This window comes from Artibeus jamaicensis, unplaced genomic scaffold (genome assembly GCF_021234435.1).
Source record: "Artibeus jamaicensis isolate MK-2021 breed Jamaican fruit bat unplaced genomic scaffold, CSHL_Jam_final contig_47, whole genome shotgun sequence".
Lineage (NCBI taxonomy): Eukaryota > Metazoa > Chordata > Mammalia > Chiroptera > Phyllostomidae > Artibeus > Artibeus jamaicensis.
The window spans coordinates 805,852-824,228 of record NW_026521848.1 but is presented as its reverse complement, the minus strand read 5'-3'; the positions used below and the strand labels follow the sequence as shown (position 1 = coordinate 824,228).

Sequence of the window (18,377 nt, the reverse complement as noted above, 5' to 3'; positions counted from 1 at the left end):
CTTTTAAAGGTCCCCCTCGGTGTGGACTAATATCGGGGTCTAAACACATTCACTGGACGAAGCATTTAGATGCCATTCCTAAAATGAGAACCCCAAAGGGATACAGGAATGTTTTACCATCCTTCCTAATTAAACTTCCCCAAAGGAGCCGCCGGATCTGCCCTGTCCGAGACAGGAAAGGCGGACCCCCTTTAAGGAGGCGGAGACTTTAACTGCGAAGGGTGAATGTTTTGCCCAATCGCCGGCGGCTCTGGGAGTTTCTTGCCCAATGAACATACCGTGAGGGCGGGGGCGGGGAGACACCCGGAAGCGAGTACGGACCAGTCGGCTAGCCCGCGGGCCATGGCAGCTGCTGCCCCTGCGGCGGAAGGGTTCCCGGGACCAGGCCCTCCGGGAGAGGTGATTCATCTGAACGTGGGAGGCAAGAGGTGAGTTTAGGAGATTCCCGAGGCCCCACCCTCGGGGGCGGTGAGCAGGGTGGGAGAAGTCGCTTCTCCCGGGGAATCCTGTTTTCAAGGATTGCTCCGCCCCTTGAGGGAGGCGCCGGAGGCTGGACTGGCTGCCACGGAGGGTAGGGAATTCACCTGGCTGTCGGGTATGGGGCCGTATTCCTCACTCTCTCTACGTCACCTCTCGTCCGCTCACCTTCTCACCTTCCCCGCACAGATTCAGTACCTCTCGCCAGACTCTCACCTGGATACCAGACTCCTTCTTCTCCAGGTGGTTGGGAGAGCGAGTTTGGGACCGGGAGGGGCGGGAGGAGAAGGTATGGGGAGACCTCATGCCACCACCCCTCACATACACACTCCGACCCGTGACACCTGCTCTGTGTCGCTTCCCTGCAGTCTTCTGAGCGGACGTATCTCAACACTGAAAGATGAGACTGGAGCTGTGAGTAGGGCAAGACCTGAAATGGGGCAGCGGGTAAGAGGGACAGATCTCCCACTTATCCCCTCTCTTTGCACCATATCTGCACCCCTTCCCCGCAGATCTTCATCGACAGGGACCCCACCGTCTTCGCCCCCATCCTCAACTTTCTGCGCACCAAAGAGTTGGACCCCAGGTTGGCATGGAGGATAAAGGGGTGTCCCCCACCGTCTTTGTCCCCTGAGAAATTTCTTCTTCCCTTGAGAATGTTCACTGAAGTTCCTTGATCATGTTTAAATTGTACGTCCTTACAGTTCCCCACAAACACACACATTTTTAGCAGCCATGTCATCACCCATCCAAATTCGCCACCTTTTGGGATTCTCTACAGTTTGGAAAACTTTCTCCTTAGAATTCTATGCCCATTCCCACCACCCAGACCCTGACCCCTGGTCATTTCACTACCCAGGGGTGTCCACGGTTCCAGCCTCCTTCACGAAGCCCAGTTCTATGGGCTCACTCCTCTGGGTAAGTGGGGGCCCCATTAGCATCCTCAATGAATAGAAAACCAGTTCTCTAGTGATGCTCCTCCATCCTCCTCTCTCCTGAAAGAAGGTTGGGTTAGAGCTGACAGCCCTGGATTTGGTCCTGGGTCTCAGGGGAGTGGTGGTATTCTGCGGAGAAAGAGATGGGGGAGAGGGGAAAAATCGGTCTTAGTACCCGCCAAGACCCATCCTTCAAGTCTTTCCGCCTCAGTTCGTCGTCTGCAGCTGCGGGAGGAGTTGGATCGCTCTTCTTGTGGAAATGTTCTCTTCAATGGTTACCTGCCTCCACCAGGTGGGCACTACTAAGGGATGGAATGGAGGATGGGTAGAATAAAGACTACATTTCCCATGAGGCTGGCAGCTCTTGAGTGCCCCTGCTATGAACCCTGAGACACTATGGAGTTGTAGTTCTGTAGCAAATGCGTGGCATGATGCTTGGAAAGGAAGTAGGAACCAGCATCCCAATGAAGCAGGGCGCCCCTTGAGGCTCTGTTGCAGGGGTGTCAAACTCTTTTTCACCAGGGGCCAACATCAGCTTTTCGGCTGCCTTAGGACTGTATAAATGTAACTACTCCTTAGCAATTAAGCGAGAGCTCAGCACTGCCGCTGGGTAGAAACCAGGTGCCTGGCCAGATAAAACAAGGTGGAGGGCTGGATTCAGCCCTGGGGCCTTGTGTTTGCCACCTGTGCTCTATTGCACACCCTAGAGTGCAACGAGAGTCATAGTCCAAGTTTGATTTTCTTGTGAGAAAGCTTAAAAGAACTGGGTTCCTTTGCATGCAGGGGAGAACTATTAAAGAGAACTTATTGACTATAATCCATGAGACCTTGGTGCAGCCAGGCCATGGAAAATACGCCCCAGTGGTTATTGGGGCCTATAACCCATGAAGCTTTGCTGATTGGTAGAAGGAACAGAGGGGAAAATTCAACTTATGGCTTTATTTCCCTCACCTCAATCAGTATCTACGACCTTCATGAACTTTGGCAAATACGAAGACCTATGCTATTGTTACATATATACATATATATGTGTGTATATATATATATATATATATATATATATATATATACACACACACACATATATACACATTATATATATAAAATTTACTTTTAGAGAGAGGGTAAGGGAGAGAGAAAGAGAGGGAGAGAAACATCAGTGTGTGGTCGCCTCTCACATGTCCCCCACTGGGGACCTGGCGCACAACCCAGGTGTGTGTCCTGACTGGCACTTGCCAGAGACCAGAGACCCTTTGGTTCACAGGCCGGCACTCAAGCCACTGAGCTACACCAGCCAGGGCTATGCTATTGTTTTCTTAACTTAGCTCTGCCTTGTTTTTTTAAAAATTATTTTAAATAGAAGCTTAATATCACAACCTGTCTACCATAAATACGTAAACACAAGAATAAGACCCAAGCATAACAGTGTTATTAAACTCTGGCTAGAGGCTCTTTTCTGCCAAGGGGACAGGCTTCCATTTTTTAAAAGGAAAGATTAGCAAATATTGAAGAGATAGTCAATGCTATGGCTTTCTGAACTGATTCTTCTTTTGAGATAGGCCGAAAGGAACTGAAAAGGAATTAACTTGCTGTGTAATTCAGTTTCACTTAATTCAGTATCCCCACACCACCTAAATTCTTTTCATCAAAAGACTGTGGCCCTGGCTGGTGTGGCTCAGTGGATTGAGTGCCATCCTATGGACCAGAGGGTTGCTGGTTCAATTCCCAGTCAGGGCACATGCCTGGGTTGCAGGTCAGGTCCTCAGTGGGGGGCACGTGAAAGGCAACCACACACTGATATTTCTCTCCCTCTCTCCCTCCCTTCCCCTCTGTCTACAAGTAAATAAATAAAATCTAAAAAAAAAAAAAAAAAAAGACTGGGTTCCACACATGGAGAAATCAATATCTGGCTATTTTAAGGGCTTGCTATGTGGCCACTATTACAATTATTACAGTTATTGTCACTCTGCCCCTTCTCCGTGACATAGTGTTCCCAATGAAGCGGCGGAACCGGCACAGCCTGGTGGGACCCCAGCAGACGGGGGGACGCCCAGCACCTGTTCGAAGGAGCAACACCATGCCCCCCAACCTGGGCAATGCAGGGCTTCTGGGCCGAATGCTGGATGAGAAGACCCCTCCCTCCCTGTCAGGTGTGCTTCTGTCTCCTGGGAGGCTGGGACAGCCAGCGGAATCCCTGTGCCCCTGTGCTGATCTTTGCTCTCCCCTCTAAGGGCTGCCGGAGGAACCAGGGATGGTGCGCCTCGTATGTGGACACCACAACTGGATCGCTGTGGCCTATACCCAGTTTCTTGTCTGTTACAGGTGCTTGGGGAGGGTGGTGGCGGGAGGCTTCGAGCCCTGTTGATGGGGAGGGCTTGGAGTGAGGGTTGATATGTCCCCCAATCCTCCAGGCTGAAGGAAGCCTCTGGCTGGCAGCTGGTGTTTTCCAGTCCCCGCCTGGACTGGCCCATCGAGCGACTGGCCCTCACAGCCCGGGTGCTCGGTGGGGCTTTGGGTGAACATGACAAGATGGTGGCAGCGGCCACAGGCAGCGAGATCCTTCTGTGGGCTGTGCAGGCAGAAGGCGGTGGCTCCGAGATAGGTATGGCACCAGGCTTTCCCCGGAAGCCTCTGTCCTGTGGAATTCTATTCCAGTCTGTGGTCTGTTAGAATTTCCTACCCCATTAGCATTGTGTGGCCTTTTAAAATAAGCCTGCTCTATGGTTCTCCAACCCATAAGAGCTCTTTGCGTTTTTAGGATGTCCCAACACTTTAGAATTCTGGATCCTGTTAGAATTCCTTGGCCTGATAGAAAAATCCACCCACATACAATTCTGTCAGAGTTCACTGCCCTGTTAGATTTCTTTGCTTTGTTGGAATTCTTCATGCCAGTGCAGGGCCAAGCCTATTAGACTCTGTGTTCTCATTGAAAATCTCTGACTCGTTAACTAATCTGTCCCCTAGCAAATCTCAGAAGAACCCCTGTAATTCCTAATGGAATCCTCTGTCCTGTGAGGGTTCCATGGCTGACTCCTCTGGGCCTCGGAACTCTTCCCGCTATTCTTCTTTCTCCCCCACGAAGCAGAGTCCTGGCTGACTGCTCCTTTTCCTCAACAGGAGTCTTCCATCTGGGGGTGCCTGTGGAGGCCTTATTCTTCGTCGGGAACCAGCTGATCGCTACGAGCCACACAGGGCGCATTGGCGTGTGGAACGCCGTCACCAAGCACTGGCAGGTCAGAGTGCTGGCTCTCCCGTTCCCCGGTGTGCAGGCTGCACGCACCTCTGGGGTGGGGTTTCTTTCTGCCCCGCCCACCTGGACAGAGCCTGGGCATGTGTGTTAAAGGCCTAAGGACCATCAGGGAGGCCTTCCTGGAGGAGGGACTGCCGAGCTTATAGGAAAGATGGGTGGGTTTGGAAAGGAGAGAGGATTTTCCAGGCACTGGATGGGGGAGCAGGTGAGGGGAGATGGTGTAGGAGACAGAAACCCAGAGAGACACCCGCAAACGTCTGTCGTTCCTTCTGCATCTACCCCTAGCCATGTCCACACCTGCAGTGTTGTTTTCTTCTGCTAAAGGAGGGAGGAAGAGAAAGACAGAGGGCAAAGACAGAAAAGTGGAAAGAGGTGACAGAGAGGAACCAGGACTGAATGCCTGTGGTAGATGAAGGCACCCAAAGAATGGAAGGAGCCGAATGGAGAAGTGTCAGAGATACAGCAGCCAGGAGAGGCCCAGAGGCAGAGGCACTGACCAAGAGACGTTTAGAGATAGAAACAGATCAAGACGGGCCCGGAGCAGGCAAGGCTGGGGAGAGGTGGACCTAGAAACTCTCTGTGGGCTCTTGCGGGCGTGGCGAGGGCCTGTGTGTGGGGAGCTGCAGAGCCAAAGGCAGGGAGGGACTCCGGCCACAGTCTGCCCTCCCCGCAGGTCCAGGAAGTGCAGCCCATCACCAGCTACGACGCAGCCGGCTCCTTCCTCCTCCTGGGCTGCAACAATGGCTCCATCTACTATGTGGGTGAGCAGCACATGCCTGAGCACCTCCCCTGGAAAGTGCGAGAGGAGGGGAGAGGCTGGGGCGCCTTGAACAAACCTGCTGTATCCTCTGTGCCCACCACAGATGTGCAGAAGTTTCCCCTGCGCATGAAGGACAATGACCTCCTTGTCAGCGAGCTCTACCGGGACCCTGCAGAGGACGGGGTCACAGCCCTCAGCGTCTACCTCACCCCCAAGACCAGTAAGCTATGACCTGGCTCCCCACCACCATCGTGGCCAGCCCCAGCCCATAGCTGTCCTCCCACTGCTCGTGTAGTGTGGCCCAGTGAGATTTAATGGAAGACGGGACAGATTTACCCATCACTTAGTCATTCAGCAAATACTCACTGAGCACCACTTGTATATATAAGCACTGTTTCAGACACTGGATGGCCTCCCCACCAAGGGCAAAGGTGACCACTAGCCGTTCATCTGTTGATTCCTTCCCCATCTCTTCGACTGCGGTGTGACGTTTGCATGCCCCTAAAACAAAGAGGAGGCACATTTTACTGTGGACCAAGCTGAGTTTTCTCACTTGGGACAGTTTTGTTTTGTTTTGTTTTGTTTTGTTTCCTTGACCTCAAATAGAAACAAATTAATTTTTATTTGCATCTGTTGAGAGTTCATTTACCTACTATAAAATTCGCCATTTTAAAGTGTGCAATTCGTTGGTTTCAATTTTTTAAATTTTCTTTTACTCTTGTGGCTCGCACACCCTCAGCCAGGGACCTGGCCCGCAACCCAAGGTGTGTGCCCCCCACCAGGAGTTGGACCGGTGACCTTTTGGTTCACAGGCTGATGTTCAGTCCACTGAGCCACACCAGCCAGGCCACTTGGTGATTGTTAGTAGATTCACAGCGTTGTGCAGCCGTCACTACTATCTAATTCCAGAATATGATTTTTTGTCACCCTGAAAAGAAACCCTGAACTTGTTAGCAGTCAGTCACACCCCATTCCTGCCTCCCTACAGCCCCCTGGAAACCTGATCTACTTTTTGTCCCTATGCGGTTACCTCTTCTGGACAGTTCACGCCCAGGGAATCAGTACACTGTGCGGCTTTTGGGTCTGCCTTTTCTCACTTAGCATAATGGTTAATTACCTTATTTTATTGTTTATGGTTAGTGCTTCCTGGATCTTACGGTATCTTTGCCTACCTCCAGGTCGTGAAGATTTCCCCCTATTCTCTTCTTTGTAGTCTTAACATTTGCATGTAAGCCTCTGTTGCGCTTCAGATTAGCTGGTATATATGGTGGGAGGTAAGGATTATGGTACATTTTTTTCCAGCAGGAATAAATTAATGTTATACCTAAGTTCACAGCATGACGTCCTGTAAGGCCCCTTTGCTTTTCTTAACTTACGTATAGTTCGTATGTAGTACATTAGTTGTATTAGTTTCAGGTGTAAAATATAGTGATTCAACACTTTTATACCTTATGATGTGATCACCCCGCAATTCTGTCAACGTGCAAACTATCGAGGTATTATTGACTGTATTTCCCTTCACCTTTTTCACCCACCCCCCACCTATAAGGCCCCCCTTCGTTATTTCATTTATTTATCCCTGTCCTCCCCGCCACGTGCTGCTGTTCAGTCATGACTAACGTTTATGTTTTCACGTGTGTGTCCCCTCACCTGGGCGTCACGGAGCGGCTGGAATCTGTGCAGCAGCCCCCACCAGCGTCCGCCTCAGTTGTCCTCTTGTTTTGTCTGCCTTGCCCTGGGTCTGATGTCCGTCCGCGTGGTGATGCATGAGCCCAGCCCCCTGCTTTCAACTGCACGAAATATGACACGCACATTTTCCCTACCCCCAGTTAAACTTTTAGATGGCTCATGGAGCTGGTGTCCCTTCTGGAGAGCTGGCCGGGCCAGGGAGTCCCTCAGACGCACTGGGGTGCAGTCCTCGCCTTGCCGTCTGTTCACATACGTCTTCATTTTTTTTCTTTCTCTCCCATTCCCGCTCTGTTGCTGGGTGTCTCTCTGTCCAGAGCCCTCCCCGGGGCTCGTTTGCCCAGCTCCCCGTCTCCCCATGTCTGTGGTCTCTCTGGCTCTTCCCTCTCATGCCGGGTCTGCCGCTTTGTCTTAACATCTGTCTCTGGTCCTCTCTCTCTGACCTGTCACTTTGTGTCCCTGTTCCTCCATCTCTACACCTCCTCACCCACCTGAAAGTTTTCATCCTTCCCTCTCCCCTTGCTTCTCAACTTTCTGTTCTTTGTCTGTCTGTCTCTGCCTTGGTTTTTGTCTCACTGCGACCCTGTCCCTCTCTTTGTCACCAGGTGACAGTGGGAACTGGATTGAGATTGCCTATGGCACCAGCTCAGGCGGGGTGCGGGTCATCGTGCAGCACCCGGAGACGGTGGGCTCCGGGCCGCAGCTCTTCCAGACCTTCACCGTGCACCGCAGCCCTGTCACCAAGATCATGTTGTCGGAGAAGCATCTCATCTCAGGTGGGCCTGCCGGGTGGCCCTGTGCCCTCTCCCTGCGGGTGGGGGGGCTCTGATGGGAGTGTGAAGCCGGGGACGTTGTGTAGGGAGAGACCTACAGGGGAGGGAAGTGAGACTTGCGACAGTAATCGCAGGAGTAAGAGGACACTATAAAGGGGACAAGTTTGAGGGAGTAAAGAATTTATCAATTCAACACATGTCTGTTGAACACCTACTGTGTGCCAGGCACACACAGTGATGAACGAGACAGGCCGAGTCCCTACCCTGGTGGAGCAGATGTTCCTGTGGGGACGATAGACAAATTAATAAAAAGCGTAAATTAATATCAGGCAGTAATGAGGGCCCTGGAGAAAAACAGAGCTGCGTGAGTAGCTAGAGATTGCCAGGGTCACGGGATAGTGCGTGGTCCTGGGAAGGCCATTCTGAGGAAGGACCTTTAGGCAGAAATGCGGAAATGAACAGCGCAGATCGGTGGGGACAAGCATTACAGGCAGAGGGAACAGGCGTGGCAGAGAATACACGGTGGGAGGATGTTTGATATGCCTGAGGAAAAGCAGGGGCCCTCTGTGCGCGGAGTGGCATGGGCAAGGAACAGGGTGGACCTTGTGAGCCATGGAGAAGACTATGTCCTTGGCCCGACGGAGATGGCGCCACAGGAGGGGTCTGGGACAGAGAGCTGTGACATGATGCAGGTGTGCGTAGGCTCCCTCTGGCTGCCGTGGGACAGGTGGTGGGCACAGGGCGGGAGCGGGGGGAGGAGGCGGCTGCGATGGTCCAGGCAGGAGACGGGGTGAACCGCAGCAGTGGGAGGCAGCGGGCAGGGGGAGGTGAGGTCCGAGTGGTTTCGGAGGCAGAGCCAATAGGCACTTTGACCATGTGGAATTCGGGGAAAGAACCCAGAGGGATCTGAGTCCTCACGCCTCTGAAAGTTGGTCCTCCTGGGCTGGGGAAGGTGGGCAGCAGCAGCCCTCCTGACCTGCTGCCCTCTGCCCCTCAGTCTGTGCTGACAACAACCACGTGCGGACGTGGTCTGTGACTCGCTTCCGTGGCATGATTTCCACACAGCCGGGTTCCACCCCACTCGCTTCCTTCAAGATCCTGGCTCTGGAGTCGGCCGACGGGCATGGCGGCTGCAGTGCTGGCAATGACATTGGTGCTTCCTAGCCCCTGGCTGCCTACCCCACAGACCCCCATTGGCCTCCATTGACCCTCTGTCTGACCCCCTTTGACCTTTCTTTACTCCCAGCTCTTCCCATTTAGTTAGGTTGCCTCCACTGATTCCTGCTAACTGCCCCCTGACCTGGGACCACCCCCATCCCTGATGTACCTGAACCCTGTTGACCGTTGCTGACCCTCAGCGCTCTCTGACCCCACCCAACTTCAGCAATTTAGGGTTGGGGTCCTAGTCCTGGGATGGGGTGGAGCCTCGGGGCCTGGAGGTCCCAGGCACTTAGCAGGCCTGACCCTCATGCCTGCCTGGCCCAGGTCCCTACGGCGAACGGGATGACCAACAAGTGTTCATTCAGAAGGTGGTGCCAAGTGCCAGCCAGCTCTTTGTACGTCTTTCATCCACTGGCGAGCGGTGAGGACCATTCATCAAACGGGGAGGGTGGTCAGAGGAGAAGGCAAGAGGCCGGCTGTGTTATGGAGGCCAGAAGGAGGCCTCAGCCAAGTGGCGTGAAAGAAGCAGGGGCTAGTGGGGAGCAGAGGCCTGGTCCGGGTGGGGGGGGGCTGGAGGCAGCAGAGGTGTGACACTGGTGGGAGAGAAGTTGGGGAAGGTGGCACCTGTGGCGGAGCTCAGAGACTGCCCCGTGTAGTCCGGGTGGGACGGGCCCGGTCGGAGGAGCCAGGGCGGGGTTGGGGCCGGTGGCCAGGAAGCTGTAGAAGGGGGTTGGCTCTAGCCTGGGGAGGAGGCCAGAGATGGTTTTCTTGAAGAGGAGATGGAGCTGAGGCCTTGAGGATAAGTAGAAGTGACTGTGCCAGGCTGAAGGAACAGCGTATGCAGAGGCTAGGAATGGCCAAGTAGGGTAGCCAGTGAGGTGCCCGCGGCCTCTGGGGGCCAGAGCACAGAACCGGAGGTGAGCAGTGCGGCGGCCGAGGGGCAGGGCCTTGGTGATCGAATGGAGCGGCTGAGACTGTCCTGCAGTCCTGGGATCCAGGGCTGCTATGACGGACGGACTGGTGTTCAGACAGGAGGCCAGTGAGGGGGCCGGGCAGGCGCCTGGCTGGAGAGGGCAAGCTTGACCAGGGCAATGCGCTGGTCTGGGCGGAGGGGCTGCTGAAGTCATGCAGGAGCCTGATACATGAGGGACTGGTACAGTGAGATGAGGGATGCACCTAGGGTGAGACTTGAGCCTTCCCTGGGCTGGAAGTGGGGGAAGCAGCAGATTTGGAGGAGAGTCCTGAGGCCCACATGGGACACATGCCAAGTGTGAAGGCAGGGGACACCCAAGGAGCTGCTGGCCCCTCAGAGCCAGAACCCAAGAAAGTAGATTGGAGAAGGATGGAGAAGCCCGAGGGTGGAGAAGCAGGAATGGAAGCCACAGTGGTGGGGCCTGTGGCCTAGGACGGGTGTGAGGATGAGAAGAGGGAGCAGGCCAGGCCCTTGGGTGGCCAGGGTGACCCCTCCCTCCCCCGCAGGGTGTGCTCCGTGCGCTCCGTGGACGGCTCACCCACTACCGCCTTCACGGTGCTGGAGTGCGAGGGATCCCGGCGGCTCGGCTCGCGGCCCCGGCGCTACCTGCTCACTGGTCAGGCCAACGGCAGCCTGGCCATGTGGGACCTGACCACCGCCATGGATGGCCTTGGGCAGGCCCCTGGTACTCCCCACCCCACCTCAATCCCATCCCAAGCCTCACAGACTCACCCTGAACCCCTCTCCACATCCTCTTCCGTCAAGAGCTCCCTCCTCAAGCCCTTGCCCTCTGACCTCTTCCTCTGCCCGCCAACCCCTCCTTGTCCTTACTTTCTAACTCCTCTCAGTTTCTGACCCCTGCCCCTTGACCTCTGCATCTTTCCTCCTGACCTCAACCCTTCACTTCACCTTTTCCCTTGCCCTGCAGTCCTCGTCTTGTTCCCTGACCCCTGTCTCCTTGCCCCCTAGCAGGTGGCCTGACAGAGGAAGAGCTGATGGAACAGCTGGAGCAGTGTGACCTGGCCCCACTGGCGTCCTCCAGGGGCTCTCTCCCTAGCCCCTCCCCCCGCACTTCTCTCACCAGGTGGGCGTGGCTCCTCTCCCCCTTCTGTTCCATGGGGGGAAGGACAGAGCACGGTGGCCTTAGTAGAGGGTGAGTGGCCCGGTTGCCTCATAATGGCCTGCACTGCTCTCATCCCCCGCAGTCTCCACTCAGCCTCCAGCAACACCTCCCTCTCTGGCCGCCGTGGGAGCCCCAGCCCTACCCAGGCTGAGGTCCGGCGCCGTGGGGGAGGCAGCTTCGTGGAACGCTGCCAGGAACTGGTCCGCAGTGGGCCAGAGCCCCGACGGCCACCGACACCAGCACCCCGGCCCTCCACGGGTCTCGGGGCTCCCCTTGCACCCCCCAAGATGAAGCTCAATGAAACTTCCTTCTGAATGCAGCTGCCATGGTGCCTTTGGATACCCAGGTCCTGGGGACTCTGGTTCCTCCTCGCTTCCTGTCAGAGCCCTGGGTTCAGGGCCAGGGCTTCCTAGGAGTGGTTACTGTTATTAGATCCCCCGACCCCTTTTCTAGAGCCAAAGTCACCCCTCAACTAATAAAGTTCTCACTGCCAACATCTTCCTTGCATTCTTAGAGGATTTTGGGACCCCCCCCCCAGGGAAAGGGTGAGAGAGATGGGGGTGGCCTGTCTCTGGCTGTAGACTCAGAGACATCTGTCTCTCCTGGTTTAAGCAAAAAAAAGAAATGTATAGGCTTACATTCAGGTTCAGGCATGGCTGGATCCAGGAATTCTCAGTCAGGTTTTCCCTCTCTGTGCCAAAATAATTCCAGGTAGCTCCTTAGCAACTGTATTCTCTCTAACAGCCACGGGAATCCTAAGACTGAATTGGCTTGAATTGAGTCAGATGACCAGCCCCGAACCAATCATTAGGGCCAGGTGAGGTCACCTCCATGTTGACAGTGGAGGAGGATTTCTTGAAAAGTGAATCAGGGTTTTGTTACCACAAGTGGGGATGAATGGCTGTAAGTCAGCATAAACACAGACGTTGTTTGTTGCCACATCCTTAACATTTGTGCTCCAAACCTCAGCTTCCCAACACCTTGCCCACATCCCTGGCTGCCCGGTCCTTCACCTCTTTGCAGCCCACACCTGAGAGGGCGTGTGAGACAGGTTCAGCTCACCACAGCCTGACATCCTTGGGATCTTCCCTCAAATTATACCCGTTCCTATGGAAACTCCTCAGGGAAATGTTCAGCATCTTTTCCTTGGACCAATGAAAGGGAGGGAAAGTGAGCCAATAAAGGATTTTAGGACATGCTAATTGTGGAATCCCAGAGTTTCTGGAATGCAAGAACTTCTGTAAGTAACATGCTGGAGGTGGGTCTAGAATGTTAGAGAATCTAGAACACAAGGATATTCTAGAGTTCTAGTGGGTGGACAATGTTAGGGTTCTCCCCTACATTTCAGAGCATCCAGACTGTAGAAGTGTCTTGACAAAAAGGACCTGGAAAGTCAATAATTCTAGAATGGGAATGTTCTAGAAGGCCTATGAATCTACACCAGTAGGACTATTTTTTATGCCAGGGATTATGGAATGCTGAGAGTTATAAAAGAAAAGAATCTGGATTACTAGAAAATCTAGGGCTATTCTGGAATGTCAACTTTAGATCACTGGAGGGTTTATTTGCATTCCAAGAGATTCACAATGGCAGGGGGCTCTAGATTGTCAGAGAATCCAGAAAGTGAATGGGAGGCCTGAAAGGTAAGTGATTCTAAAATATGAGTGTTCTGGAGTGTGCTGTTCAAACTCTAGAAATGTTTTTTTTTAATCCTTGCCCAAAGATGTTTATTGACTTGAGAGGGAAAAAAAAAAACAAAAACAAACCATCGCTCTGAGAAACTGATCACTTGCCTCCGGTATGTGCCTGATGGTGAAGGGCGAGGGCGAAGCCCCCTGCCCTTTGGTGCGCAGGGTGATGCTCCAACCAACCAAGCCACCTGGCCAGGGTTAGAAATGCTTTTATCTGCCAGGGCACTCAGAACACAGGGGGATGTTTGAATGTTAGGAAGTCTAGGACATAGGAGGCCGTTGGGATGTCAGGGACCTCGGATATGAGGATGTTTGATAGTACTTGCAGATCTGGAATACTGAGAGGTTGTTTTTTTTTTTTTTTTTCCATGCCTGGGAATACAGAACCAATGTGTTTGTGATTCTAGAACCAGGGAGGAAATGTCAGTAAATCTAGAACACTAAAGAGATTTTTGTTAGTTGCTTTGTTCATTAATACAAGGGATAAAATGGTGTTTGTGAGTGCATACTGGGAGGAAGCTTCTGGAATCCCAGGACTCCAGAACTCGGGTTTCTGAAGGGTTGAGAGCAGATTGGGGTCCAAGGGGGTGACATAGAAATGACCCTGGAGGAGCATTTGAGATCTTGCTTCCCTGCATGCGTCATCAGTTTGGCTCAAATGAACTATAAAGATATAAATAAGTAAGTAAAAAAGAGCGCGAATGGAACTGGAGAGCATTATGCTGAGTGAAATAAGCCAGGCGGTGAGGGACAAATACCATATGAACTCACCTATAAGTGGAACCTAGTCAACAAAACAAGCAAGTGAGCAAAATAGAACCAGAGACATGGAAATTAATAACAATCTGACAGTAACCAAAGGGAAGGTGGGAGAGGATAATAGGGGGAAAGCTTTTCAGGAACAACTATAAAGGACACGTGGACAAAACCAAGGGGGGTGGAAGCAGGGGAGGGAGGTAGGGATGGCTGGGGTGGGTGGGGAGTGGTGGGGGGACAACTGTAATTGAACAACAATAAAATAATTATAAATAAATAAATAAATAAATAAATAAACAAATAAAATTTAAAATTGACCCTGGGAGCCTTAGGAGATAGCGGCACTGATTGGGACTGAGAACTGGGGACTCTAAATGCTGTAGGGGGTGGAGGGGGGATGGGAATCTGACGCCATCCCCGGAAGCTGCAGTGGTGAGCCAGTGACTGTTGCCTAGCAACGAGCATTGACGATGCCCTGGATCCCAGACAGAAGGGAGAAATTTCGGCAGCGCCCCAGCAAATGCTCCAGCTACAGGGTAGGATGCAGGGAGGGGGGTGGGCAACAGGGGGCATGGATATGCTGTCCTGCAGGGCTAATAGTGGGGATCGTGGGGGCTTCACAAAGACAGGGACATAGAGCACATTCAGTGGACAGAACCAGACGCTCCATCATCACGCTGGGACAGCCCACGAATGCCCCTGAATGGGGCCTGAGTGCTGTTGTTACTGCTTCAAAGGGCTGTGTGTCCCTGAATGGTGGATGGGCCCAGAGTTCTAAGCGTCAGTGTAGGATGGAGGTGTGGGTTGCTTGTAGGTGGCAGTGATGGTGTGAGTGTGGCTATGTGAGTTAGCCCGGGTGCCCCACTTGTACCAGGGAGGGTGAGGGGTCCCCCATGCTTCCTGTATTCCTTTCATTGGAAGAAGTAGGGGATAAAAACAAAGCTGGATCTGTTGCTGTGTTAGTGTGGGGTCAACCCTCTGGCCCAGGTGTGTGGCTACGTACTCCATGTGAGTGGGGCAGATGTAAAAGGAGTGGGGCTCAGGATGTTACGTGGGGGAACACTTCCCAATTATCTGTGGGAAGGAGTGTGGCCTGAAGGAGTTGGGTCAACTAGGGGGCAGGCCTAAAGCCCTGGGGCGGTGCCTTGGGGAGATGAGAGAAGAGGGGTGAGGGGTTGTAATTCTGAGGAAAGAAGGTGGGGCTTAAGCCTTGAATCTGTAATAAAGAGAGGGGACTGGTTTTGATACTCTCTGAAGCCCTGAGCAGGGCTTGAAGCCTGGAGCCCCTTAAAGTGGCTACAAGGGGGGCCTAAGGTCCTCTGTGACTTGAGGCTCCTGAGGGTAAAGGGAGGGGACTGGAATTCCTGCGGGAGAATCTGCAATTCTGGGAATTGGAGGGGTGCTCTGGGAATTGGAGGGGGAATTGGAGTCTTTGAAGATTCTGTCAGGGAAAGGGGTCTGGTACCCTCTAGGGGTGGCCGGTGGACAGGGGTTCGAGGAGGAGAGCAGAGTCAGGAGCTCTGGGAGTGGAGTCTCTGGGTCCGAGACCCAGAGAACCACGCTACTGCGTGTTGAGCCGGGAACCCTGCCGCACAGGACCCGCAGAAGGGGCTAATCTTTTGGGAAGGTCCAGAATGGGTCTGAGACCTTCAGAGGAGTGGAACGGGGGCCCAATGCAGGATGCTCCGTCCCCAGAATCCTGAGTGTCTCGCGTGAAAAGTGGACACCTGTGGGAACTTCCAGCATCTACACCAATCGGGGAGCAAATTTTGAACGAATTCTCCCACAACTGCGAGCTGAGGGATGAGGCCAGCGAATGGAAGTCTATTTTAGGGGACACTGCCTACGTATGCCTCTCAGTAGTGGGAGGGGTCACAGCACCTCCACACTTGAGCCTCTCCTTCACTGGAGGGTTCACCGAGTCAGTAACCGACTGCCGATCCTCCCCCACCGCAGGAGAAATCCAGGCAGGCCCCAGCGACCCCCGCCCAACACCTGTCCCTCTAGCCCCGCCCCTGCCGCCTTTCGATTGGCTGCTTCGGCAGCACCCCGGCGGTACGGTGCAACGATTGGCGGGAAGTTAGCTGCCCGCGACTGGGACAGTGGAGAAAATGAGTCTGCCTCGGGCGGGGTGGCGGGGCTAGGCGGCGCCGAGCCGGACCTGCTGGACAGACGGCCTGCCTGGAGCCGGACTCCACGCGGGACACGATGCAGCAGCCTGGCCCCAGCGTCCGCCGCCCCCTCCCGCTGGTACTGCTGCTGCCCTTCGTCGCGGCCGCCGCCTCGGCCGCCATCCCCAGTCCCAGCCCCAACCCCAGCCTGGCCGTCGAGGCTGCGGTGATCCCGGGCAGCCCGGCCGGGTAAGCCCCGCTGCAGCCCCCCCTTCCTTGTGCCCCCTCTATCCAAAAAGAGTGGTGGTCCGGAGGCCAAAGATTTTCCAATGCTGGGTGAATCAAACCCATTGCTTCGGGGTTGGTATGAAAGAGCGAGGGCTCATGGACTTATTAGGGCTCTCTATTATGTAGTGGTTAGAATCCGTGAAGGACTGAGATTTGGACTGGAGAGATTCCCTTCTGGTGTGTGTGGTAGAGACCAGTTGTGGCTCCAGGAAATCCTAGGGGTTTTTTTTGTTTGTTTATTTGTTTTTGTTTTCCTGAGAAGGGTCGCAGTTTATATGGGGGCGGGGCTTTGAGTTCTCCTAGGATGACAGATGGGTGGGGCCCTCGAACTGGGATCGGGTTCCCCAAGTTTTTTTTGGTGCTTAAAGAGGAAGAGTATGGGAGGTTGTGCAGAGATTTTATGTGGGAGTTAGGATGTGCTGGTTTTCTGGGGTTTGGTGGCGCCCGGATTAATTAAAAGGACACTTGGATTTTCCTAATGAGGAAGACGTGGACTTTTGGGTTGATGGCGGGAGGGCTTTCAGGGAATTGTGCTGGCGGGGGTGTTCCTCAGGCTTCATGAGGGTTGGAGATGCTCTAGTGTCTTAGAATTAGAAGATTTCAGGTTTGAATGAAGTAGTAGTGACTTCGCGGCAAGAGACCCAGAATTTCCTATAGATTTGGAGCTTGTAGCCACCCTTCCTGTCTATGGTGACGAGATCGAAGGAAACAGTCTGCCCAGCACCCCCACCCCCAGCCCTGCAGCCCAATGCTCCGTTACAAAGGCCCCGGGCTTTGCTCCCGCCTCAGTCTCTGCGAATGCGTTTAGTAACCCGAGCCGCGCGGGGGGCGGGGCCGGGAAGGGGTTAACCCGGACAAAAGGAGGGAGGGATGAAGGCAAGAGCAAGGGTCCTGGAGGTTCCCACCTGGCAGCCTCCTTCCCCACTGGACCCCAACCATCTGGAAAGAGCCCGCACGCCCTACGTCCCCTTCGTAGAATCTTCTCACTGCCCTTCTCTCGGAGCCTATGCGCGCTCCCTAGTCCCTCGTCCCCCTTAGCCTGGAGATAATGGATTTGTCTAGGGGGGCCCCTTGGTCGCGACGCACTCGCGACTGAACTGAGGGCATTGCTACCCAGAATCTGAGACCCTCTGACCGCGGAGTTTTCTCCAAGAACGACAGGGGGAGAAACCTTGGCCCAGAGACCAGGAGATCCTGGCTCCAGGATACACGAGCTTTCAAGGGCAAGAATAGGCTAAAACGCAGGCCTCGGGATTTCCAATTGCTGGGCAGTGGCTCTTTCTGTATCCCCCTCCACCTCAGCACACTGCAGGACCCACAGCCGAAGAAGGATCTGCCTTCCCAGCCGCAGAGGCCTGTGGAAGTGGCGCCACCTTCCGGCCACGCGTGGGATGACGGCTGAGTCCATCCAGCACAGGGATGTTCCGGGAGGGCAGGGTTCTAGATTCCCAGACAGTCGGGAATGGGATACGCTCTCAGAAATCCTCTTTGAGTCTTTTTTTAAAAAATGGCTTTTAAAAATTATTTTAAAATAGATTTTAAAAATAATACTTTACCTCCAAACACTTCATAAAATAAATAAAAGGAAGGTTGTTGTGACCTTCATCCCTGGAGAGGCTATGGCAATTTGCCTCTCATTGTACAGAGAAACAGAGGCATGGAGCGCAGTGTCTCCACCGGCCACACATCTATTTCCAGCACCCTCAAGCCTTATCTTGGCTTTTCCTTCCCTACCCCGTTGCTCTCCTTTGGGGAGTCCTAGAGCCCTAGGGACCTGAGTGGCTTCCACCTTTCTGTTGGCAGTGGTGCTGCTTGCTGCTGCTGCTGCCCAGCCCGATCCCCCAGGAGGAGCCACTGCTTTAGAGGTGGGTTGTCCTAGGTGGGGAATAGGTAGAGGTGAAACAGAGTAGAAGCAGAGGGGCTGGGGCTTCCTTCCCCATCCCTCACCCCAGCTGGAGATCGGGATAGACTTGATAGAAAGAGGGACTCGGTCACATCCTCCTCCACTTAGTCCCTGGCTGTCTCTGAAGCCTCCTGCAGGGTTCAGAGCTGCCTGTCTGAAAAGTGTGCGGGCTCTCAGCGGTGCCTGACACCAGTGCCCCCTGCGCTGCCGAGCCCCAGCCCCAGCCCCAGCGTGAGGAAGAGACAGGTGTCCCTTAACTGGCAGCCACTAACGTGAGTGCGTGGTCCCTCCCCTACCAAATGTTCTGGAGCTCCCAGCTCCTCCTCCATTTCTGGCATAGCTTCCACTTTGCTCTCTGGGTCTCCTCTCTCACCTTGTTCCATCTCTCTCTCTCTCTGACTCTGTCAACTTCTATCTTTCATTTCTCCTTTTCCTACCTATTACAGTCTCTAAGTCTCTATCTCTCTGTCTCCGTGTCCCTCTCTCTGTA

At 53.8% G+C, this 18,377-nt stretch overlaps 1 protein-coding gene across 2 annotated transcripts; it reads left to right on the top strand.

The window, feature by feature from the left end:
* Positions 1–300: 300 nt before the first annotated feature.
* Positions 301–11,634, top strand: SHKBP1 (SH3KBP1 binding protein 1). 2 transcript variants are annotated; one of them, XM_037133626.2, is made up of 18 exons: positions 301–428; positions 667–720; positions 846–891; positions 990–1,063; positions 1,337–1,395; positions 1,624–1,704; positions 3,401–3,562; positions 3,644–3,734; positions 3,824–4,014; positions 4,530–4,645; positions 5,336–5,423; positions 5,526–5,642; positions 7,714–7,884; positions 8,879–9,034; positions 9,367–9,463; positions 10,522–10,700; positions 10,988–11,099; positions 11,221–11,634. In XM_037133626.2, exons 1-18 carry the CDS (start codon positions 343–345, stop codon positions 11,450–11,452), a joined length of 2,112 nt encoding a protein of 703 aa, XP_036989521.2. In that variant the 5' UTR covers positions 301–342; the 3' UTR covers positions 11,453–11,634. The 2 variants fall into 2 exon arrangements, with proteins under 2 accessions (XP_036989521.2, XP_036989518.2); XM_037133623.2 differs by having other exon boundaries at positions 10,985–11,099.
* Positions 11,635–18,377: the final 6,743 nt, after the last annotated feature.

Coding starts and splice junctions, on each gene's coding strand:
- SHKBP1 (XM_037133623.2), top strand. CDS start 343: ATGGCAGCTGCTGCCCCTGCGGCGGAAGGGTTCCCGGGACCAGGCCCT. Junction 429..666: donor CTGAACGTGGGAGGCAAGAG/GTGAGTTTAGGA, acceptor TTCCCCGCACAG/ATTCAGTACCTCTCGCCAGA. Junction 4,646..5,335: donor CCGTCACCAAGCACTGGCAG/GTCAGAGTGCTG, acceptor CCCTCCCCGCAG/GTCCAGGAAGTGCAGCCCAT.